Source organism: Ursus maritimus, unplaced genomic scaffold, assembly GCF_017311325.1.
Source record: "Ursus maritimus isolate PB19 unplaced genomic scaffold, ASM1731132v1 scaffold_10, whole genome shotgun sequence".
Lineage (NCBI taxonomy): Eukaryota > Metazoa > Chordata > Mammalia > Carnivora > Ursidae > Ursus > Ursus maritimus.
Genome location: NW_024423344.1, coordinates 20,110,878 through 20,137,099, shown reverse-complemented (window position 1 = coordinate 20,137,099; position 26,222 = coordinate 20,110,878). Strand labels below are relative to the sequence as shown.

The window sequence follows — 26,222 nt, the reverse complement described above, 5'->3', positions numbered from 1 at the left end:
TTATTATGCATGTTGTTACGACTAAGCCTTGAGGTGGCCTACATAATGGGGCCCTGCTGGTAGAAATGAATTCAGTTATTCATTGAACAAATAGTGCTTACTCCAAGCCAGACACTATGAGTAAAAGGGTTACTTCATAAAATCCAATGTATTCCATAAGGAATTTTAATTCAAAAGAGTAATGAGTTAATGAGTGTATCGCTGAGTTTAATTACAAAGGAGTCTGCGAGTTAATGAGGGTATGCCTGTTTCCTGACAGAAGCCACAGAAATGAAGGGAGGTATTAAAGTTGGCCAAAGACCAAGTTGCATACCACATAAGGAGCAGTCAGAGAAACAATCAACACTGACTCCCCTGTTCGAGAGCCATCGTCCCCGTTTTCCTCCCCCAGACTGTGCAAAAGGTTTTCTTTTATTGTGTGTTATTCTCCAATAAATCAGCCCTGTGCGGCCGCTCTCGTTCTTCTCATGCTTTCCTTGGAAAGCTTTCTGTTATGATGTCACTCTTCTATTTGAGTCACGTTTCCTATATTTACCATCCACTTATCCTGGCAGCTGCCTATTTTGGGAGAAAACCCTGAGGGTCCCTCACGTCAACTTCCCCCTAAATCAGAAAGCATTTTAAGAGACACTTTTATTCTCTTTTGGACTTTTCTCAGCATTTTGATTTTCTTGAGGATAATTTAAGAAAAAGAGAAGCAGGATGTCTGAGTCCTGAACTAGTTCATAGTCAGAAGAAGAATGGAAAAGTCAGCCCCTGACCCAGGCTACGACTGGGATGTACGTTCAGGACATTATGTTAAGGGAAATAGGACAATTACAGTAGGATTGCACTTACGGGAGTTACCTAGAGTGGTCAAACTCAGAGACAGAAGGTGGTGGTGGCTGCCAGGAGCTTGAGGGAGAGGGGAACGGGGAGTTATTTTTAATTGGGTACAATTTCACTTTTGTAAGATGGAAAGGTTCTAGAGAGGGATGGTGGTGATGACTGCACAGCGGGCCTCATTCGTGGACTTGATGTTACTGAACTGTGCACTTAAAATGGTTCAAATGGTAAAGTTTATGTTATGTCTTTTACCACAATTTTATAAATAAATAAACGAACAAAAACCCCTGGGTCTAGGAGAAGAAAAAAAAATGTAGTCAACCTCGAAGTTTCTAAGGCCCCCGTGGAACTGGGCAGTTGTCCAAGGTATTCCAGGAAAATGTTGGGGCATCTGTGGGCCCCAATCCCAGGGGTCCCGGGGGCTCTAGGGAGGGTGTGAGGACGGGACGTCCCTGCGGATTGATTCCTCACTCCCTGGAAGGTTTCCAGCCTTGATCCTTTGACTCGGGTCTAGTTGGAACCTTGAGGGAAAAGAATAATTCCTGTCTTCATGAATCTCTTCCTGGATGCTGGGCCCAGGATGATCTCAACGTCCCCAGGGTGTGTGTCACAGTTGGGAAAATTTTCAACACCACCTACGAGGGGTTCTCGTCCTTCTGCCCCTTCTCCCCCTACCATCCACCAGCCCTTTTTGGGACCCTGGACTCTCGTCAGATACGTGGCCTTCACCGTGGCTCCCGCCCCAGCCCCAGCAGCTGGTTCTCTCTCCTCACCTGGATTTCTGAAGCCAGAGACACTGGGTCAGGATCCTCATCATTCTCACATATTTACTTTCCCAGATTACTTTCTTAAAAAGTGATTTAGTTGAGTTCCCCAGGGGGAGAAAACCTCTGGCAATTCTGTTCAAGATTGCATTACATTTATAAATAAGTGTGGAGAGGACTGGCATTGTGGGCTTATTTTTTCTGATCATTATCAATTCTAAAATTGTAAGTTGATTCTTTTTTTTTTTTTTTTTTAGATAGCAAGTCAAATCATCCACCAACAATAATGGTTTTGCCCCTTCCTTTCTAGTATTTACGCCTCTTGCTTTATTTTCTTGTCTGATGTATTGGCTATCGCTCACACAAGGGTGAAAGCTTATCCACTTTGTCCTGTTCTTGATTTTAATAATGTTCTTAGGGGTGATATTTTCAAAATACAGTACTTAAAACCTGGACAAGGCCCTTGACCAATCAGAACAGCAGCACCAGCCAATCTGAACAGACGCTTGTTGTAAACACTCGCAGTGTCACACGTGACAGGCACCTAGTAAGACCCGAGTGTTTTATCATCAAGCATGATGCTGTTTTTGATTTGTAATAGATTTAAAACAATATCTTATTTTTATTATTTTTTTTAAATTTTAAATTCAATTAGCCAACATGTAGGACATCATTAGTTTCAGATGTAGACTTCAATAATTCGTCAGTTGCGTATAACACGTGGTGCTCATCACATCACGTGCCTTCCTTAATGCCCATCACCCAGTGACCCCTTCCCCCCACCCACCAACCTTCCAGCACCCCTCAGTTTGTTTGCTAGAGTTAAGAGTCTCTCATGGTTTGTCTCCCTCTCTGATTTCTTCCCCTTCCGTTTTTCCCTCTCTTCCCCTATGATCCTCTACGCTGTTTCTTATATTCCTCATGTGAGTGAAACCATATGATAATTGTCAAACAATATTTTAATTCTTATTTTAGCAAAAGCTCTTTTCAGGATAGAGTCAAGGGTCTCCATAACTTGGTCTCAGCCTATGTTTCCAGGTTTCTATTTCTCAACGTGCCTCAATGTGCACTTGCTCAATCCTAATCTTCCAGCAACTGGGACACAGTCCAGTCATACAGAACAGGGGCTTCAGGACCCTAGTGTTTCATTCCTTCTCGTGGGCCGCTCTCTGTCTGGAAAACCCTTCCCGCTAAGAACACGGAACACCACCGAGCTTTCAGGACTCAGTCCAGACTGCCTTTCTGAGGTCTTCCTCAGCTATCTGCTGCTCTCTGGGCACCTCCCCACAAAGAAGAATTAGCCCCTTTCTCCTTTTTGCACCCCCGGGGGATCCTGGACACACTTCCGTGGGGCGCCTTTCACACTATGTTTGTATTGGGTGGTTTGCATTTTGTCTCTGTTGGTGTACAGGGGGCTCCTCCAGCCTTAGCATCGAGGGAGCACAGCGCTTGATGCTTAATTAGCGCTCAGTACGTATTTGCTGCATAAACGAGTGAACGAATAAATCTCACTCTGAGCATGAAGATTCATCATGCAAAACTGATGTATTTTTTTAAGTGTTAAACTGATGCATTTTCATTCTTCTTAACTTACGATGCCGTGATGAAGAGCAGAGAAGAGCATCGCTGTTCTGATGAGCTATGGCTGCGAAACCACTCCAAGCTAAGTGGTGTAAAACAACGATCATTTATTACGATATCTCTCAGTTCTGGGAGTTGACTGGGCTCACAGACAGATGGAGGCGGAGGCTGCGGCCGTGGAGAGCTTTCTCACTCCCATGGATAGTGGTGGTGGAGGCGAGCTGGGGCTGTCGGCCAGAACACTACATGTGGCCTCTGCAGGTGCCCTGGGCGTCCACGCAGCAGGCTGGCTCGGGTTTAAAAGCACATGTACTGAGAGATGGAGCACCAGGGGGGCTGTGTCACTTTTTATGATCTATCCTTGGAAATTGTGGTTTGTGGGTAAATGTTTAACAACAGCTCTGTGTGTGTGTGTGTGTGTGAGAGAGAGAGAGAGAGAGAGAGAGAGAGAGAGAGAGAGATCCCAGTCCTTGCTGGCGTCTGCACTATAAATAATCCCCCTGTGGCTGTTTCCGGGCCACTGGCATGACTTCACTGGGCATGGAGCTGGAGAAAATGTCCCCTCTCCCTGGCTAGCTGGTAGCACGGCCCCAGCACACTACTGCTCAGCGGTCACATAGCTTCACCTTCTCTGTGCTCTGTTGGTCTAAGCAATCCAAATGTCCACCCAGGCTCAAGGGGCGGGGAAAGACTCTGCCTCTTGACGGGGGATTGGGAGGTCCCAGGATAAGAAAAGTGTTATGGGATGAGAGATGTTGTTAAGGCCATCTGTGGAAAATCCGATCTGCCTCAACCACCAAGAACAAAGAGATTGGAAGGAATGCACAGAAGAAAATATGACATTCAGAAAATCTCCAGAGGATAGGCCGGTGAGTAAAAGTCTTTCCTCCACTGGAAGAAGAGGATGGGAGGGGAAAGCAAGAGGGTAACCCCTTCTGAGATTTAAAAAAAAAAAAATAGGAGAAGGAGCCAAGGAATAGAAACCACAGATGGAGGAGAGCTGTAAGTAGAGGTCTTTTCTCCTGTTTTTATTTGAAACTCTAGGAGTGGAACATTCATTCATTCATTCGTTCGTTCAAGAGCTCTGTTTATTGGTGTCTGACACTGTTCTAAGTGCAGGAATGAAGCAGTAAGCGAACAAAAGCCCTCACTGCATTAGTTCGCTAGGGCCTCTGTAACAGAATACCGCAGACTAGGACGCTTAAGCAACCGAATTTATTTTTCTCCAGTTGTGGGAGCTAGGCGTTCAAGATAAAAGTATTGGCAGGTTGGGTTTCTTCTGAGGCCTCTCTCCTTGGCTTGTAGATGGCCATCTTCTCTGTGCCTGTACCTGGTCTCTTGTCGGTGCGTGTTTGTGTCCTGTTTTCTCTTCTTACAAGGACACAGGTCATACTGAATTAAGGCCCACACCAGTGACCTCATTCTAACTTCATTACCCCTTTAAGGACTCCCTCTCTAAATATGGTCATGTTCTGAGGTACTGCAGTTAGAACTTCACCATGCGACATTCTGGGGGACACGACTCATCCCGCAACACCCACCTTCATGGAGGATACGTTGTAAGACCTCACATGGTGCCCTTCGACCAAGGTCATGTGGTGTAGCCACTAAGAGGTAAAGTCAAAGCGCTGTGCTCTAAAGTCCCTTCCTCTGTGTGGGCCTGGTAATAATGGATGTGTGGTTATGTTCATGGGTTTGTTTCCAACTTTGTTTTAGACTTTAGAACACATTGACATTATTCAAACACCAAAGACTTCGTGAAAGTATTCACAGAAGAGTCTTGCTTCTACCCTGTCCTCTCCACTGTTTTCCTCATAAATAATAATTTTTATTAGCTTGGTGTTTTTCTTCTATTATTATTTTTTTAAGATTTTATTTATTTGAGAGAAAGTAAGAGTGATAGAGATCACAAAGGGTGAGGAAGAGGGAGAAGCAGACTTGCTGCTGAGCAAGGAGCCAGATGCGGGACTCAGTCCCAGGATCCTGGGATCACGACCCGAGCCAAAGGCAGACGCTTAACCAACTGAGCCACCCAGGCGCCCCTTTCTTCTAATATTTCTTTGTGCAAATATAAGCAAACACAGAAGTATGTATTCTTATGTATTCTTATTTTCTCCCTTACACAATATGTAGCAGTATTCTGCACCTTGTTGATAGTGGTTTTTTTCACGGTGCATATCCTGGAGAGTTCTCCGTAACAACACAGAGAGCCTTTGCTGAATTTTTTTTTTTTTTTTTTTTTTTTTTTTTTTTTTACAGCTGCATAGTTCTCTGTTGGGTGGACAGGACATCATTTACTTATGTTGTCCCCCACTGCTGGAAAACTGGATTATTGCCAATCTTTTGAAGTTACAAATACTCCAATGAATTGCATAACCTTCACAATGGTCATCTTGTACTCGTACCTGTGGGATATACTTCCAGAAATGGAGTTGTGGAGTCAAAAGGTAGATGCATCTATCATTTTGTTAGATACTGACCAATTCCCCTCTCCAGGGGTTGTAACATTTAGCATTCCTACCAGCACAGTATAAGGGGACCTATTTCCACATAGCTTTGCTAACAGAGTACATTGTCAAATTTTTGGATTTTCGCCCATCTGGTAGGTAGGAAATGCACTATTTATTTTTAATTGCATTTCTCTTTAAGTGTGGCTGGGAATTTTTTCCTAGAGTCATTTTTGTTTGTCTGCAATCAATTTCTTCACAGTCTTTGGTCATTTATCTATCGGGTTGTTTACTGTTTTCTGCTTAATTTCAGAAGCACTTTGTAAAATGGGCATTGTGAGTATGGCAGGAGCAAAAAAAAGTCTCTGCCTTCACAAGGCCCACTTCCCATGAATGATCCCTTTCTATGACTGGTGCTGCCAGAAAGAATTCTCTTCTTTCAATATAGAGACTGAGGCCATGGACAGCAATGATTGATTATGTTGCCATTGTCTTCATCTGTGAGCAATTTTCCGGTTTGACCGACTCTTCCAGGAAAATAATCTATATCCCTTACAGAATAAATCAATTTCCAAAAAGAGGGGAATGTGCACTCCTGCAGTTATTAAAAATCATGTTCTCAGAAATATTTAAAGAAATGGGGAAGTGGTTATGATATATTATTACATAAAAAGGCAAGCCACAAAGCACTATGCACAGCATAAAACCAGTCACATAGAATAGATCTAGCCATTAGCATAGGAAAAAGATGAGAAGACTATACCCCAAATGTGTATAGTGGTTACCTCTGAGGATTGGGATTATGGATGATTTTAATTTTCTTCTTCATCCTTGCTCTCTTCCCTAATATTTTTTGCAATGAACATGTATTGTTCTGAAAATTGGCAATAATGGCAATATTATTTTTTAAATAATAATATTGAACAAAATTGAAGCTAAACTTTCTGTCTTGGGGAAACAGGAGCTGTTGATTTGGTGCAAAGCAGGTGGTGCTAGGGAAAAGCTTATCCCTTTGATGCTGTGAGCTCACTGGTGCTCAGGATCAAGTTATTTTCGGTGCTCCATCCACATTGAGCAATAATAATTTCATTCGCTATTTCTCCCAGAGGCTATAAGGTTTATTTGGAACAGCCAACATTTTATGAATTGTGAATTACTGAGGATCCCCAGCTTTCCTGTAAAAATACTTCAATTCACCTAAATCTAAATCAACTCCATCTCAATTTCACATTTCTGATCAGTTTCTGGTCACTTTCCAGGTACTGAGACCAGGAACCAGAGTCTGGCCCTTACTTCCTCCATCTTCATCCCATGTAACTGTTTTGATCACCTAATGAGTCTTTCTTTGAAATATTTCTTGTAGCTATTGATTCCTCTCTGACTCCCCAGCTACAATACCCATCATGACTCAGACTACCTGTTGCCTCCATTATCACAGCCCTCTTCTGCATCCAAGAGGTATGCATTCTGAACAAAACTGCCTAGGTTCAATATGGGTTCTACTCCTGTATGACTTTAGGCAAGTTTCTTAACCTCTCTATGCATTTCTTTCTTCATCTGTAAATGGAGATAGCAGTACTATCTGATTTATTAATTTGTTGTAAGGAAATACATGTAAGAGCACGTAGAACAGCAACTGGGCACGTAGTTAATGATCAATCAATGCTAATGATATCAATTATATAATCAATTTATTTGCATCTATTTTGGGCCTTTTTGCTAGGTCAATAATCTTGAGTTATATCATGTCACTCCTTTGGTTATAAATTCCCATATGAGTTTTGTGCTGGGCAGTGGCTGACTAAGTTGTTTGAGACAACATACCCTGCTGGGAACAAGGAGAAGTACTGGACATCTCAGAAATATCTAGTAAGGGAGAATTTGTGAAACCAAGATCTGAATAAGGAATCAAACTCGTAGAGATGAGTGACATTTGAAACGGATTCCAAAAGTGAAAACAGTGAATGAAAAGCTGGAAAGTATGAACAGAGGTTTCAGCAATATGGAAAGGGTTAGGGGGATAACATTAGAGCTAAGAACCTATTAGAGGGGAGAGGTACTGGAAAACATCACAAACATATTTTTTTTGGAGAAAGGGCCAACTGAACTGGAAAAGAATATCTCATGGGGTTTAAAGCCTAGTTTTAGAATCATAGCAACTCCTGATTGGATTCAGGTAATCAGCTTCTAGCCTCTCTGTCTACTAGAAGCAAAATTGAGTACCTCTGCAAAAAGATAACATCAACAAAATAACCAGTCATATGAGAAAACAAGTTTTGACAGACCACCAAGAGGGAAAAACAGACAATAGAAAGAAATCTGCAGAAGAGCCAGATTTTTTAAATAAGAAGACATACACTTTGAACATGTTCATGGAATTAAAAATCAAGATGAATAAACTTGGCATAAAAAACCCTGAAAACTATGTGAAATAATGACATGGATATTCCAGACCTGAATAGTATCCAATAAATAAAAGACTGAATGGATAAGTTAAACAGCAGATTAGACACAGCTGAAGACATAATAATGATCTGGAAGATAAGGCAGTAGAAAATGCACAGACTAAGTCACAAAGACAAAAAGAATGGAGAATATAAAAAAGAGCATAAGAAATATCAGGAACCCAGTGAAAATGTTTAACATATATGTTATTGGAAATGGAAGAGAGAAGAAATTGAGAAGATATATTTGAAGAGATATAGCCAAGAATGTCCCCCAAATCATAAAAATCATTAAGCCATAGAAACAGGATATGCTTCAAATTCCAAGCATGATAAAGACAAAGTAAAGCATATTTAATCACACAAAACTGTTGAAAATAAAAGGCAAGTCTTAATAGCAGCTAAAAACAAAAAAAGCATACTCCTTTTTTTTAAAAAAAGCAAGAATTAAATTGATGCTAACTTCTCAACAGAACAGTGAGAGCCAATATAACAACTTAGAATTCTCTAACCAGTGGAAATATGCTTTGAAAATGAAGGCAAATGGGATCATAAAGGATTGCATTTTTGAATAAAAACCAAAGTTACTGATGTTAGAATTTCAGTGTTGGGTAGCCCCAAAGTACATTTTCTTCCTTTCTATTAAAAACTTAGAACCAATGTCATGATAATACAAATTCATCAGAGACAATTGCTGATTTTGTCAGCAGTATGTTTACAGAAATTAAAATTCACTTCTTACAATGTTTTGAAATCCTATTACCATGAAATACTCAATACTGTGAAGACCAAAAAAAAAATGAATCATTTGTTTACATCACAATAGAAACATTCAGTAAACTATTTTATAAATAAAATCTGTTGGATGGTATAAAAAAATAAAGGCACAATAAAAGTATTTTCAACAAATAGGCACTGAGAGAAGTCATCGCAAAACCCATAATAAAGGAAACCTAAAGGGTATGATTTTTAGGGGGTAAAAGAAAATGATCTCAAAGTGAAGCATAGAGATGCAGCAAAGAAATGAAGAGCACCAGAAAGGATAAAAATATGTGTAATTATAAATAAACATCGACTTCACAAAACAGTAATAGTAAAGTCTTCTGCAGTCTTAAATATACATAGAATTAAAATTTGTGACAACAAAATGCAAAAGATGAGCGGGAGGGGTGTAAATGGAGCTAACATCTTCTAAGATTCTAGCATTATCAGTGATGTGATATAGGTAAAAATATATATTATACGTTAATAGTTCGAGGATGCCTATTTTAATCTCCAGGATAATTACTAAAAGAATATATAACTAATGAAATCATAAAAGGAAACGGAATAATAAATTACTCTGATAGAAAAAAGAAAAAGTAACACTGAATAAGTGGATCTAGAAAAAAATGCTAATAGAGCCAAATCAAAATATACATCAGTAATCATATTAAGTGTGAATATAAAATAATACCCCAATGAGAGGACAAATTGTTTCAGAGTAGAAAACACAAAACTTAATTATATGCTAGTCACAAGAATCACACTTGCAAGGCAAGTTCACAGAAAAGTTGAAATGGAAAGAAAGAAAAGATATACAATGCCAACATGAAAGAAAGGTGATGTGTTTATACTAATATCAAAGGAGAGCTTAAGGAAAGAAGTCTTACCAAAACCAAAGAGGGGCATTTCATAAAGATAAAAGTTAATATGCTAAGAAAATATAACAATTGCAGGGGCGCCTGGGTGGCGCAGTCGTTAAGCGTCTGCCTTCGGCTCAGGGCCTGATCCCGGCGTTCCAGGATCGAGCCCCACAACAGGCTCCACCCTGCTTGTGTTCCCTCTCTCGCTGGGTGTCTCTGTCAAATAAATAAATTTTAAAAATCTTAAAAAAAAAAAGAAAATATTACAATCGTAAATATGTGTGTACCTAATAACCTAGCCTTGCAGCATATAAAGCAAAAAACTGACCGAACTGGAAGGAGAAATAGATCTGTAAGTGTATCCTCTCAATAACCGGTAGAACAGACAGTCATAAAAATTGACAAAGGTATAGAGGATTTGAACATAGTTAAAAACTTAACCTAATTCATGTATAGAGGGAACGTGGCATCAAACAACTGAAGAATGCCAATTATTTTCAAGTGAACATGGAACATTTATCAAAATTTAATATATGCAAGGCCATAAAGCAAGTCTTAACAAATTGAAATAATTGAAATGATACCAGGTGTACCAACCATATACTTTGTACAGGTATAGATTATAGTGGAATTGAGCTAGAAATCAATCAAAGAGGTCATTGGAAAATCCCTACATATTTGGAAATTAAGCAACATACTTATACATAGCCAGTGGGTCAAAGAAGAAATTACAATCAATATCAGAAAATAGTTTAATTGAAGGATAGTTAAAATGTGACATATCAAAACATGTGAGATCCAAGTAAGTGTATTTATAGGGAAACTGATAGTTTTCAGTATATATATTAGAAAAGAATAATAATTAAAACCAATGATCGGGACCTCTAGAATGACCAAGTAAGGGAGCAGGTTGGGCTTGGAGCCCCCTAAAATAACCCACCTCCAAAGAATCATTACTCTTTGACTTGTCTGGCAGTTCACTGAAAATCTCCATCCAAAAGACTTGTCTTTGTTTGGCCTAAGTCAATGCAACTTTTGTGCAAATAGTCCTATCCTCAGGGCATTTGTCAAAAAAAAAAAAATAGTGGCAGTTTTTGAATATCTCAGTTTCCCGAGGCAGTGTTACCAGTTGGAGCTAATAAGAAGCTGACCAATAACCTAAATGAAAAATTGGGGGATAAGATGGAGACTATGAACAATTCTAACATATTTATGGAAATCTAGGAGGTCACACATGAGTGACTGTGTACATGCCGAGGAAAGACCTAAGGAGGTCATAATCCTTCACCTCTGGCTGACCTTGAGGTCTTGCACAAGCAAGGAAGTGAAGGCTAAGGCAGAATTGTAAACTGCCTGCACGAGTACTGACAGATCAATTGAGATTACCCAGTCTAAGCAATAGAAATAAAAAAGAATGAAGGAAATGGACAGAGCCTCAGACACCTGCAGGATACCATCGAGCTACTAACTTACACATAAATTAAGGAGTCCTAGGAGAAGAATAAAGAAAGCGGAAGAAAGAATATTTGAAGAGATCATGGCCAAAAACTTCTCAAATCTGGGGAAAAACTGCATCCAATCTGCATCTCCAAGAAGCTGAACAAATTGCAGGAAGTATAAACTCAAAGAGATCCACGCACAGGCACATCATAGTCACCCTGTCAAAAGCCAAAGAGAGCATCTCCAGAGCAGCAAGAGAAATAATTCATCACCTACAAATCCCCAACTGCAATGTGATTCTCCGGAAGCCTACTCCTAGACACAGTCCAGGTAGAATGTGAGGTAACAATGATTTGCGAGTCATCAACAGTCACCCTATCGGTGAAGTCAAAGATGGAAGACGGCAACTCTTTCCCTCTCCACTCCTTAAAGTCTCTTACCCCTCCCGGCCCTCCCTACCCTGTGAGTCAGGGCTGAGAGGGACAGAGGGGTCATTGCAAACAGCGTGAGGGGGTCTGTGATGTGACAATGACTGCCTGCCCTCTGAGGGCTACGGTGCTTGCCCAGTTGGGAAACCGCTAAACAGTAAGTAACCGTTGGCTTTAGATTGGATAGTATTGGTTCAAAGCATAGAGTTATATATAATGCTTTCCTTAAAACTAAGTTCCTGTCCTGAAGTACAATATCGAAGATTAGGTGTGTTTCTTTGATTCGTTTTTATATCTCTGTAGGTACACATTTACAGTTTTATCTTACGCTTTGTATCGAAATACGCACCTATGCATTTGATATTGTACTTAATTTATCTCTTCCTCAAAGATAATTTAAGTGGTCATGAGAAAAACTTGCAAATGAATTTTTCTCTAACATTCTTTTTTTTTTAATTTTATTATATTATGTTAGTCACCATACAGTACATCCCCGGTTTCCGATGTAAGGCTCGATGATTCATTAGTTGTGTATAACACCCAGTGCACCATGCAATACGTGCCCTCCTTACTACCCATCACCGTTCTATCCCATTCCCCCAACCCCTCCCCTCTGAAGCCCTCAGTTTGTTTCTCATAGTCCATAGTCTCTCATGTTTCATTCCCCCTTCTGATTACCCCCCCCTTCTTTATCCCTTTCTTCCCCTACCGATCTTCCTAGTTCTTATGTTCCATAGATGAGAGAAATCATATGATAATCGTCTTTCTCTGCTTGACTTATTTCACTTAGCATTAACATTCTAACCCGGAGACTCCCCTTCGTTCAGCTGCCATTTACTTAACATGTATTATGTACCTGTCATTGTATTGGATGCCGGGCAGAGATGTGAGACAAGGTGTTGCTGGTGGGACAAGAGGGGCATCCGCTCAGTCTTGTCTTGGTGAAGACAGGGGTGTCCGGCTGCTAGAGGAGGTGACCGAGTCCTGAAGGTCGGCCAGGAGAAGTGAAGTGGAGTTAGGCAAGGCTACCCAGGGAGAGAGAACAGCATGGCGGGGAACTGAGGAGACCTTGGCACGTTTGAGGGATTGCACATGGCCAGAGCCTAGGCATCGGGGGGAACTTGACTTAAAATACATTTATTTCTTGTCAACAAGCGCCGTAAGCAGATTCCTCCCGCTGCAAATGCTGTGTCTCTCTTACACACACACACACACACACACACACACACACACACACTCCCGAGCAGGCCCTCCGACTCAGGGGGGAAAGCGGGTGGAGTGCACACTCCGTGCTCACGGACCTATGATCTGTAGTTTTTCCTGTTCTCGAATGACTGCATGGACGGAGCCAGCCCCCAGGGCTGACTTCTCCACCCAGCTTTGTGGGGTGCTCTCCTCATGCAGGCCCACACTGTTTGTTTGTGGAGTGGGCCCTGGGAGGAAAGCCCCCCAAGAGCCACCACCGATGCCAGAACTGCCGCAGGTGTGCGGCCTCGGAAAGAGCCAGAGAAGAGTTTGGAAGAAACCGGGCAGAGGGAAACGGGGAGTGGGCAACAGTTGGGGTCTCTGGCCAAAAGGAAAAGGGAATTTATTGATCTGATTCCGTGAATGCTCTGGTTAGTGCGAACGTTGCCCAAGGAGTAAGAAATACAGCTCGAGTGTAATTTGGAAGGGGGTTATTTCTGCTGTTGAGGTAGGGCCGGGAAACATTTCAGAAGCCAGAAGCCTGCACAAAAGTGGTGTTGGTTGGTTGCTTTGTTGGTTTTTGTTTTGTTTTGTGGCAAACTGGGGACAGACAGGTCTCACATAGAAAATAGACTTTTGTGAATCTTTTTTGTTTGTTTGTTGAAAAATACAGTTATTTTCTTCAGTGGTAACATTCTGTGTTCTTTGATTTGCTTTTTAGTGTGGGCGTCGGCATAATTTCCTCCAGCAGTAGGGTTGTAGGAGGAGAAAAGAGGCTCATTTACAATCAGTGACCAAGTTGGTGAATGTTATCGTTGAGTTATCAGTAGGGCCAGGGCTTGATGCAAATGCTGTCTGTCTCTTACACACACACACACACACACACACCTTCCTAGTGAAAATACCAACCCGATGGTGTTCACACACAGTATTGCTTGACCACGTAATGCACTTCTAGAACTTACTAGCAAAATCTTGACTCGCCTACTTCCTGCTTTGAACGGATTTTTAACTAACTCGAGCTTGAGTTATATAATGAGGTTAATCAAGGCTCCTATCTCACAGTATCGTTCAAAGGATTAAACAGATAATGCTGGTAAAGCGCCCAGCATAAAAGGGCTGAAGAAACTTGCGGGTAGTTGCTGCTGTTCCTGACGTTGTAATTAGAAAGCAGGTGGTTGTTGACCGCGAGCCTGGACTCTAGGTGACCCTGAGGCGTTGCTCACAGAGCTTCCCAATCCACTTCAACAAATGCTTGCTGAGGGCCTGCTTCGTGTTCTCACAGAGGAAAGAGAGAAATGTAGGCACTTGAAGAAGGAGGCCCTTTCTCCCACCTTGAGATATTAACAGTTACATAAATAAGACCAATAACCATAATATAACATAGAAAATTAAAATTCCAAAATTCGATGAAATTCAGTTCAAGTCAACCAATACTTTTATCAATTACCTCCTACGCCCACGGCTTCATATTGGGTACTGGTCGCAGGGACGGCGACGAGGCATGGCCGCACCTCATTTCAACCAAGTGCGACAAGTCAATTAGGGGAGTGGGTAGACACAGTAGTACTGAGGACTCGGTGATTGACTTCAGCCCCAGCGTCCAAGTAGCTTTTTTTTTTTTTAAGATTTATTTGTTTGAGGGAGAGAGAGAGAAAGCATGATGGGGAGGGGCAGAGGGAGAGGGAGAATCTCAACAAAACTCCCTGCTGAGCACAGAGCCTGATGTAGGGCCCGATCTCATGACCCTGAGATCACGACCTGAGCTGAAACCAAGAGCCAGAACCGACTGCACCACCCAGAGCCCCTGGGTCCAAGAGGCTTTCAGAGGGCACGGTGTGGACAGGAATTCAAGCCCACAATGGGAGGAAAAGAGACTCTGTGTAGAGGAGGCCGCACCTTCTTTGGCTTGGAGGCGAGAAACCGAGGGTCTTGTTCAGAGAACTGGATGTAGCCTGTTTTTACTGAAACTTAACTTTGGAGACAGTGGGAACCTTATTAGGGTGTTTGGATTTGGCTGTGGGCTCTTCAGAGCTTTGCGAGCAGGTGTGACGTGATGTGTTTTAGAAACACCCCTGGGGCTACAGCAGGGGCAATGGGAGGGTAAGCTCAATCCCAGAGAGCCTGGTGAGCCCGTCACAGGTGTCCTGGCCTAAACCGGCCGTGCTCAAGGAGATGAAGCAGGGGCGGGGTTTCAAGAGATGCTAAGTGGGAGGGTTGGTGATGGATTCAAAGTCTGGTGAGGAAGAGGAAAGTGTCAGGGACGAGCTCCGGGTTTGTGGCTTGTGTGGCTGAGCGGATATGATGGTGCCACCAGCTGCCACCAGCGGAGCCCCCATTTCTCTCTTCACCGTGCACACACACACATGTACCCCAGCTATGTGTCCTTCTGTCTCCCCTACTCCCTGCTCCCAAGTCAGAAAGTGGAAAAAGGAGAAAGCCCAGAAATCTCCCAAAGGGACTCAAGTTGCTCCATTGTGTGGTGCTTGGCAAGGCCCACAGAGTGAAGCCAACCCAGGCAGCTGCTTCCAGAAAGCTCAACATGGAAATCAATGTCCTCACCAGGAGCAAGCCCCCTTGTCTTCTCTGCTTCTACCCATTCTCCAACATCTAACCCTTCTTCTCATCCCTTGACCTACCTTTGCAGTTACTGGAATGTCTGTGGATGGTTCTGAAAGTTCTGGTATCTGATACCTCAGATTTATGGCAATATTTTCCTTTCTCTCTGTTCTGTTCTTTTCCTTTTCATTCTTCTTTCCTTCCTTCCTTCCTTCCTTCCTTCCTTCCTTCCTTCCTTCCTTCCTAGCTTATATTTTATTGTGAAATACAACACACTTACTGGAGTACATAAAATATATACGTATAGCTTAGCCCATTTTTATAATGAACACACATGCAACCAGCACCCAAGTAAAGAAATAGAAGACTGCCAGCCCCTCAGAAGCCCCCCTCATGTCCTCACCTAGTCACCACCCTTAGTATCACACCTCCCCACCCCATCCTCCCCCAACAAGTAACCACTATCTTGAATTATGGGACTCACTTCCTTGCTGTGCCTTTTTGTGTTATCACCTACATATATTTCCGTAAACAATAGAGTTTAGTTTGAAATTCTTTGATCCTGCTTCTTTCTTTCAACATGTTTATAAGATTCACCCCCATTGTTGCACATAGCTATGCTATCCATTGCATGAATATACTACCATTTTTAAATTCCATTCTATTGTGATGGTCATTGGATTGTTTGCAGTGTTGAGCTTTCCTGAACAAAGCTCCTCAGACATTCCTGTATGTTGTATCCTGGTCACGATTCATAAGTTTCCTCAGGGTACATATCTGGAAGGGGGGCTGCTGGGTCATACAGTGTCTTCCCTATTGTTCGATATTACCCCATATTGCGAGAGTTCCTCTTTTCCATATCCTTGCCAACATTTGGTATTGTCTCTCACCTTATTGTTTTGAGCCTCTGTTCCCCCAAAAGAGTTTTCTACTAAAATAGTCCCCTCTAGGTCAGTGGGTCTCATCCTCTGTTTTCCAGGTGACCTGTAACAGGATAGTCACACGTGGCACCCTGCTGTGAGCGTGACCATGAGAAGGTTATGAACAATCCCCAAGTGAGAATGCCAAAACTTTAAATGAATTCCAGTTGGTTTAACGAAAGTAAATCTTTGGGGGTTGCAGTACTTTATTATTTAAAAGGACAAATCCTGTGACACACCCTTTAATTGATCATGGCCTACTCATGTATTCTGATACCCTCGTTGAGAACCCCTGTCCCTGTTGGCTGAGATTCTATGATTTTAGCAGCCTTGAGCTTGAATATATTGACCGCCTCTTCAGCCCAAAGCCATGACCCGTCACTGTGTTTGTCTACCAACTCTTGGCTCTCACAAACACAGCCAATGGGACAAAGAAAGAAACGGTTAAATTTTCCTAAATCAAATGATACAGACCCAGGGGCTTGTCCTCTGGCACGTGATACTCATGAACGTGTGTTCTGTGGTGCCCCCCACAGGGTTTGACCAGCTGACCTGGACTTGGCCAACGGCCCTGTCCTCCATCATGGCCACCCCACCATTCTGGCTGACTAAGAAGATGTTTCCCTTCAAGGTGAGCAAATGGATGGGGCTTGCTTGCTTCCGGTCAATGGTGGGCTCCTCACCCAACATTCGGCAGAAGAAACTAATCCATAAGCTGCAGGAGGAAAAGGCTTTCCGGGAAGAGATGAAAATTTTTCACGAGAAAATAGAAGACTTCAGGGAAGAGATGTGGAATTTCCGAGGCAAGATCCGTGCTTTCCGGGGTCAGATCTTAGGCTTTTGGGAAGAGGAGAGACCTTTCTGGGAAGAGGAGAAAACCTTCTGGAAAGAGGAAAAAACCTTCTGGGAAATGGAAAAATATTTCCGAGAAGAGGAGAAAACCTTTTGGAAAAAGTACCGTACCTTTTGGAAGGAGGATAAGGCCTTTTGGAAAGAGGACAATGCCTTATGGGAAAAAGACCGGAACCTTCTTCAGGAGGACAAGGCCCTGTGGGAGGAAGAGAAAGCCCTGTGGGTAGAGGAAAGAGCTCTTCTTGAGGAGGAGAAGGCCCTGTGGGAGGATAAAAAGTCCCTCTGGGAGGAAGAGAATGCCCTCTGGGAGGAGGAGAAAGCCTTCTGGGTAGAAGGTGGTGGCCGAATTGCTGAGGAGCAGATACCCGAAGGCAGGCACTCTAACGTCGACGGAGGGCCACAGTCCCCAGCCTTCTCCCGAGGCAGAGCTTGAGCACAGGAGATGAAGGGCCATGGGGTCCAGACTCTGCTGGATTGGAATTCAAATCCAGGGTGACCCTGTGTGCAGGAGAAAATATGTACTTATTGGTCTCCTTGCTTCAAAAGATCTAATAAAGTCCTGAGGAGAGGTTTGGAAAAACAACTTCTTCCATCAGGCCAGCGTCATTTTCCCCAGTGTTTGTGATTCTCCGAGACCAAATTCCCACCCTCCAGGCTGTACTGCCATCTGCATACAGATGGTTCTGGGCACTTTACTGTGAGCCCCGCATGTGTGAGTGTTCATGAACAGAGACCCTATGGCTCTCTTTGAAAGTCAGAATGGGAGAGAAGAGGGGCTCAGACAACTCCAGCTAGAGACAGGTAGGGACAGAGAGCAGCTGAGCCACCTACCCCTCTGTCGTGCTCTGGAACGATCATTTCTTTTCCGCTCTGAACAGTGTTCGAGGCCTGGAGTGGGCTAACAGCTTTTCAGAGAAGGCCACAGTGCTCTTAAACAAGTCACCTGTGCTGCTTTGTCCCCTGCAGACCATTTAGAACACACAAGGGGGAATCACCTAATGGCCCTGTTGCTCATTCTTCCTGGTTCCCACCAAACTTCTCAACTGCCCCCTTGTCTATGGCGGGAGAAAGGGGCATGGCATAAGGCCAAGGCTCTAAGCACCGCCCACGAGAGCTCTGCCCTCCCTGATAGGACAATCTCCCTGCTCCACGTGTTCCCATTCACACAGGGGTCACTGCATTATCAATTTCTTTAAGTTTCTCTCCTTTCATTGTTTTAAAATTAAAATGCCCCAGGGAGGTAATACATTAAATGAATGTACACTAATGTGGTCAGCAGCACACACCCAACTTCTCTTCTGGGATTAGATGGTCTATATTGGCATTGGTATGGAAGTGACCAGAGAGTGGACAGTAAGAAATGTCCAGGCATTTCTTGCTTTCCCCTTTCTGAGGCCTGACCCTCATCGTTATCAACACATCTACTTACCTCGCCTTTGTGCCTCCCTTCCTACTTGACCAGGACTTTCACACTCACCAACTCATGTAGCCATCACCACAACTCTGCGGGCTGACAGGGAAGGCACATAAACCCATTGTACGGATGTGGAAGCAGAGACCTGGAGAAACAAAGTGACTACACATGGCCAGGCAAGTAGCAAATGGAAGGGCCAGGACTAGAACTCACACTGTCTGCCTCTTGGTCCCATTCCTTTTCTTTTTTTTCTTTCTTTCTTTCTTTTTTTTTTTAAGATTTTATTTATTTATTTGACAGAGAGAGAAAGACAGCAAGTAAGAGAAGGAACACAGGCAGGGGGAGTGGGAGAGGAAGAAGCAGGCTCCCAGTGGAGGAGCCTGATGTGGGGCTCGATCCCAGGACTCTGGGATCACGCCCTGAGCCGAAGGCAGACGCTTAACGACTGAGCTACCCAGGTGCCCTGGTCCCATGCCTTTTCTAACCACAACCCTAGGACATGGAATGTGGCTTTGGAGTAGCTTAGCCAATAATGGCGTCATGGCTTGGGTGAGCCTTACAGCACCGTGGAATTACACTGTGGTTTGGGGTGGCAGTGGAGAGACCGGGAGAGGAGAAGACAGGGTACCCCTAGGTGTGCTGAACAGATGCTCCTGATAAGAGAAGAACGGGCTCACTTCGGGAACAGCCAGGCGTCTGTGGCTCTGTAGCACTCGGGGAATGTTTGCGTTTCTGGCAAGACCTCTGATCCTCAGCATCAGGGCCATGGCAGTGGGAGCAGCTTCCTCCTTTATCACGCACCCTGCCTCGCATCCTCAGCTTCCGATGGGCCCCTGGACAAAGACTTCAGCAAGCTGTGGGAACAAGATGCCAGTGTGGAGAATCAAATTCCAGGGGGAGACAGCTGGGCAGCCCAACTCAGGAAGACCTGTCTAGTGGATGCTGTGCAGGATGGTGGGAACCCCCATGCAGCAAGAACCACAGATTCCGTGATCCCTAGTGATTCTGCTCCAAACAAAAGTAGAATTGTTAATCTTAAGACTAAAGAAACATAAATCTGGTGGAGCAGGAACTGGGGTGTGGTAAACAGAAAGACCACCCCTCCCCCCGCTTTAACAGCATCCCCTAGAAACCATTTGGAGACAGCTGCCAATTGAAGGACTGGAGGCGCGGCCCAGAGAGGACAGGTGTGTCCTTCTGTGATTCCGTCCTTCCTTCAGCAAATAGCCATGAATTTCCACCCTCTCGGGCTCTATTCTCTTAGGTCTAGGTGGGGAGATGGGCAGGTAAAGAAGCCAGTGCCTCCCAAGGTGATGAGAACTGTGAGACACAGATTCAAGGAGTGCTCCTCTGATGTCTTTTAACTGACTCTGGCAGTGGGGGGTGAGGGTGGGATGAGTGGATGGAATCTGGAAAGGGGGACGAGATGACTGGGTGAAGCCTAACGGACCAGTGGGCATTAGCTAAGGGAGGGGGGCTGAGAGCTAGAGGGGTCTACTGGGAGGCCAACAGAGACCCATGGCTGGGGAAGAGTTGGATTTCGTCAATGTGGGAGATGCCGGGGTCAAGGACAATGCGTAGGCTCCTGACTGGGACACAAGGGAGAATGCCCACATCCATCACTGAGAAGAGGCCAAGGAAGAGCAGGATATGAGGTTTTCGGCAGGGGGGGAGATGAAGAGTATAGTCTGCGACATACAAGATGGCAGGACCCATCCACTTATCCATCCAACCACCACTGTGCCTGGCTGGCACCGGGCTCTGTCTGGGGATGTGTTGATTCCCGCCCGCATGAAGCTTGCAGCCTAGGGGGAAGACAATCCTCAAATCATCACAATGTAATTATTCGTAAAATTTGACAAATACCAGGAAGGAGGAGGGTATGTGGGGCTGCCTCTTTGAGAGCCCCAACAGTGCACCCCACTTGAGTGTGTAAGACACAGAGCAAGATCCCTAGAGATAGGAAAGAAAACCAAGATTTAGACAAAAGAAAACATAAGGTTAAGTCAGCGGTGTGAGCTAATAACAGAGTCACTAGACCCTCACACAGGTTCATAGATAAAAAAAGGATGCAGATGATGTCCGTGAAAGCGCTTCTAGCCTCTGTGCTGTTATTATTACTAGTGTAATCACAACCGTCAGAGCAGCGGCCAAAGTGGGTTTCCTCTTTAAGGCAGCACCCATGACAGCATCACTGAGCTCCTGAAGGGTTGCCTGGCTGGTCCGTGACTTGAGTCACAGGCAGACATCTAAGGAGCAGCTTGGCTCCCCTTCTTTGATCCTGTGGCATGGAGCATGTCATCTGTGCCTTCTTGGGGTCCCACTCATCTTCATGGCCCCAAATTCCAAATCATTATTATTCCAGAATCATAATGCAGACAACTGAAAGATCCAGGATGCCGGAAACAGCATTTATTGCCATAACTATTACCTTGCCACTAAAGTCACTCCAAGGAGGGGTCATCCTCCCTCCAAAGCCTGAGCCCACCCAGAAGCTCTTTCCTGAACCTGCCAGAAGGGGAAGGATAGCATTAAAAATTTTTTTTTAAATTTATTTTAGAGAGAGAGAGAGATGGGGGGGAGAGAGAGAGAGCATATGCGCAGGGGGAGGGGCAGAGGGAGAGGGAGAAAGAGATATCTCCAGCAGACTCCCACTGAGCATGGAGCCCAACAAGGGGCTCCATCCTATGACCCCGAGATCATGACCTGAGACAAAGTCATGAATGGGTCCTTGGTGAACCCACTGAGCAACCCAGGTGCCCCAGAAGGATAGCATTTTTGAAGGATAGCATCTTCCCTAAGTTCCTTAGGGAAATGTGGTCTGGTCATGGGAGTTGTAAAGGCTGTGACCCACATGCATCAGACTCACCTGGGGTTGACTGCCAAAAACGTGATTCCTGGGCTCCACCCCAGACTGGATCTCAATTTCTGGGGGGCAGGCCTTAAAACCTGTATTTAGAACATGTTTTCCAGATGATTTTTATGCAAACTAAATTCTAGAAAACACTCCTATATAGTTTAAAAAAAAAAAAAAAAAGCACTGGGATAGAAATCAAAGTCCCGATTCTATTTCCAGTTCTGCCACTAATGGCTCAGGGCTTGAGGGGCCAGCGTGAGGCTCTGTCCCCTCAGCTACAGGAGTAGGGACTAAAGAAGCTAACTAAAGAAGCCCCGTTGGCAAGTGTTGCAAGGGGAAGGATTCACAGCACAGCCTCTTCATAAAGAAATCTCCCAAAATTCTCCCCAAATTTCCTACTCTTGACCCGTTAGCACCTTCAACATGGGTAAGAGTTTAAGGGTTACATAAATAGTTTTTGGAAGCTTTTTTGTTCATTTCTGTAGATGTTTTAGCCCCTCTCCTGGAATATGTTACCTATCATCTCCTGGCACTTCAGCCAAAATTTCCTTTGAATAGTTTGTTACTTCTCTATAGAACCAAGCGAAGTACTTAACTAGTCAAACTCTAGTACTTTGTGGATAGCTATTGTAATTATAATTTCAAGCTCCATTGAAGGCATCTTCCTACGCAGTGTTTCTTGACGAGAGTGTCTTTGGCATTGGGGATAGGAAAATTCCTCACTGTAAAGTATTTTCTAAAACTTTTATGATTTAGCATCTCTGGCCTCACGAATCCCTGCACTGCTACCCGGTCTGTGATGACAACCAAAAATTACCCCACCATTTGCACACATTCCAAGAGACGCAGTTGAGAACCGTTGAGAACCACTAGTTGCTCAACTAGGACACGCTGAGCTAAGAGGTGGTGAGTTTTCACGAGCAATCAATACAAATTACTTCTTTACATGGGGGCACGCCCTCTACGTCCTAGTGGAGCCTCAGCCGTGAGATTTGGTGAGGGAGTGTGGCGGGCTCAGCGTGAGAACGCTCAACATGCTGGGGCTGAGAACATGATTTTACCGCTCGAGTTACCTTCTTTTATCTGATATTTTTTACTGATGACCCTTTGACTAGGAGGAGGATGCTCCTGTGGTTGGATAATATTTTGGAGTGTAAACTACTTAATTTTTTGTATGTGACTTTCTTCCTATTTAACCAGAGTCATCCATTTCCTTAAAAAATTAGAATGTACATAGGAAGACTCTTTATTCAGTTTTGGCTTTCAAAATAGGTTCTTAAGATTCATTTCAGAAGCTTTATGAGAGGTGGGAGAAGAAAAGAAAGAGAAAAAAAGAATAATTTCCAAAGGGCAAAACCCAGAAAAAGCAAGGATGAAAAGAGGAGGCATTGCCAGTTAAAGATTACAGGGGGAAAAAAAGCATGCACCAGCTTCTACTCCGTCCCTAAATCCCAATCAAGAATGGTAAAGAGATTATAAAAAAGATATATGTCCACAGGAACAAAGAAAATAAGAGAAAGGGCAATAACAACAAAATCTTGAAAGCAGAAAAGCAGATGGATGAGTAGAGCTGACTTAGCAGAAGCAAAGCTGAATTTTAAACTGGCGGTGGGAAAAGCCAAGAACCAAGCCCATTTATATGGCAGAGCCACCTCCCTCCCCCAGAGACTCAGGCATTAGCAGGCCAGACACCCCCTGAAGCGTAGGTAAACCGGGAGCTGATGACAGGAAGAGGGATGGAGGTCTTTTTAAGAAGCAAACTCCTTGGGGCACCTGGGTGGCACAGTTGGTTAAGTGTCAGGCTCAGGTCCTGATCTTGGGGTTTTGAGATGGACCACCCCCCCATCCGCGGCCCCGGGTTGGGCTCAGTGCGGAGTCTGCTTGAGACTCTTCCTCTCCCTCTGCCCCTCCTCCCTGCACATGGGTGTTCTCGCTCTCTCTCTAAAATAAATAAATAAATCTTAAAAAAAAAAAAGAAGAAGCAAATTCTTAGACTTTCTCCCCCAGTCAGTGCAGCCAGGATGCTGCTGTTTCTCCATTTTACAGAGGAGTGGAAATTTATTCTTTGGAGAGGACAAAACTCAGGGTCCTTGACCTAGAGACATTGGGTGGAGCTAAAGATGATGATTCCTTGGAAAATTGGCTAAAAAGTAAAAATGTACATTAAAAGCGTTGAGCTACTCTATCCCACCCCGCCCTAGTGGTAGCCAACATCCAAGATGGCACCTAGGGATTCTTCTATGCGTGCCCTGAGGTAGTCCCCTCCCACACCAATTAGGACAGATATGTGTAACCAGTAGGGTGTGTGAACATGACAAAGAATGACCTCTGAGACTATGGCTTCTACCTTGCTCTCTCTTCAATCACTCAATATGGGGGAGGGCAGCTGCCATGTCACGAGGACACAGGGGGAGAAAATGAGGCCTGCTGCCAACAACTAGCATCTCTTACCAGGAATGTGAGTGAGCCACTTTGGAAGCAGAACCTCCGGACCCAGGTAGAAGCCAATAGACCTAGACCCACATCTCACTGAACTTGCGTGAGAGACCTGAGCCAGAATCACCGCTTAAACTGTCTTTGAATTTCTAACCCACAGAATTTTGTGAGATAATTTTTTTAAAGTCATGAGGTCTTAGAGTAATCTGTTAATGCAGCAGTAGGTTAATAAAACAGACAGACAGACACACACACACACACACACACCCCTCACATACCCACACCTTTTCTTCCCCAGCAAAAGAATTGTGCTCTGAGAATGCTGGCAGCCAAGCTTGTACCTTCTAGGCACAAGACCAGAAGAGCTTTCTCAGGGAAAATTGACCATTCCAGAAAAGCAGGCCTTAAAGTGTAGCCCTGGGGCCTCACCTGTGTACACAGAGCTCCCAGTTAACTCTGTATTGGCCCTTCCTTAAATGTGAACAGATGTCCAAGGATCAGCAGGCACTTTAGGAAAGCCTCTAACATGACCTAGGCGAAAATTAGCAGGTAACCGTAACTTGGAGGAAATAGAGACTATGTGGGAAAGATAAATTATCTTTAACATCTTTAGAGAAATAAGAGAAGATATTGAGCCCTTGAAACAAGGATAAATAAAATGCTAGGAATTTTTAGAAAATCAAAAAAAGAATTACTGGCAATATGACATGGCAGGAATAAAAAGTTCAAGAAGTGAGTTGGAAGATAAAACTGAAGAATTCTCTGAGAAAGATGAGCACAAAGACAAGAAAATAGGTCAGGGGAAGTTAGAAATATATACATACATACATGCATGCATGCATAAAAGCCTCATCCAGGACTGCCGTCCTCCAAATAATGAGACCCAAAAAGAAAAGGAGAAGAAGGCAGAAGAAGAAATTATCCAAGAAATAATTCAAGACTAAGTCCCAGAACACAGGTTTGCAGATTGAAGAGGCCATGAGTGCCCAGAATGGTGGATGAAGATAACTCCTCCCAGGCCTGGGATTTCAGAACACGGAGGGCAAAGACAACATCCTGAAAGCCAAGAGGGAGAGAGGAAGAGTGATGGGAGAGGAGAGTAAAGCACAGCAGACCAGCAATCAGAAGAGCTGCTGAGTTCTCCACGGTGGCCCAGTGGAGGACCATGGAGCAATGACGTCACCAGCCTGAGCGAAGCCATTTCCATCCCCGAGTTCTGTACTCGGCCACACTGTCCATCTGGAACTGTGTTCTGGGTAATGGTCCTGGCTCTGCAGTCACCAACCCCAATTCTGTGGCTTTCAGGGGAAATCGTGTGAGCACCCTAATATCCTTCAAAAAATACCTTGTCTGATTAACTAGCTCGAGTGGGTTTTGGCTCTTTGTGACTAAGTACCAGCACAAGACAGAGAGTAACTGTCTTGTTTAAGGCATTATCCTCAGTGCCTAGTGGATCTTGGGCAGTTAGTGCCCAGTACATGCTTCATGATACAGGTGAGTGAGGGAATGAATGAATGAAGGGAGAACAGTTCCCCTGAGGTCAGACACTGTGACCCCTTGCTCCCCTGAGAGGAGTGTGGGAGCCCCGTAGGTGCTTCCAGCCCTGCCCCTTCTCAGGTTGGAGCCACGTACCCAGGTGTGCACCCAGGCCACGCAACTCCAGATCCAAATGGGGGTGAAGGAGAAACACCGCCTTAATCTATGGAGGATACCACTATGATAATCTCTTTAACTCCAGAGAAGGGCGAATCACATGGATGACGTCCCTAACTCCTGCAGGCGGGTGCAAGCACACCTCACTACTTGCTTTCTTATTTTTTTTGCCCATCGTGAGCCCCTCCAGCCGGAAAGGCTGGCTTTGCTCATGCGTCATGACTGTACTCCTGGTGCCTGCCTCCCTTCTCGTCCACGGTGCAAAATGAGCTTTGAAGTAATATACAACAGCGCTTGGCAACGGCCCGAAGGGGGCTCGATCGCTAGAGGGGCTGTGTCACTGCACACCGCGCTGCACTTTTCAAGAACTCAGAGCTGGTTGCTTAGCAACAAAATGAGATGCTGGTTTAACTGGTTCTAGATCCACATTTCCCTGATCAATGTGGAAGAAAGACCCCAGCAAAGCCCTGAGACAAGAGAGTAATCACTAATGCTGGTTGAGAGCTCACTCTGCCACAAGCACTGTTCTCAGCGCTGTGCACTGTTTCATACTTAGTGGAACCCAGTGAGGTGACGCTAGTATTAGCTTCCGTTACAAATGAGGAAACTGAGGCACAGGGAGCACAAGGTGACACCACCAGTAAGAGATGGAATGGGGATTTGGACCAGGTCATTTCTGCTCCCCGTTCAGTAACCACTCTCAGACGCCTTTCCCTTAAAGCAGCTAAGAAGAAAGCTCTGCCCAGGGACAGAGGTGTGTTCTTTAGCCCCATAAAAAGTTAAGCTAGGCTT

General features: G+C 44.2%; 1 protein-coding gene across 1 annotated transcript; it reads left to right on the top strand.

Moving 5' to 3' along the window:
* Window positions 1-3,923: 3,923 nt before the first annotated feature.
* On the top strand, window positions 3,924-17,511 carry CCDC70 (coiled-coil domain containing 70). Its single transcript, XM_008706941.2, has 2 exons — window positions 3,924-4,039; window positions 16,755-17,511. Exon 2 carries the CDS (start codon window positions 16,802-16,804, stop codon window positions 17,501-17,503), a length of 702 nt encoding a protein of 233 aa, XP_008705163.2. The 5' UTR covers window positions 3,924-4,039; window positions 16,755-16,801; the 3' UTR covers window positions 17,504-17,511.
* Window positions 17,512-26,222: the final 8,711 nt, after the last annotated feature.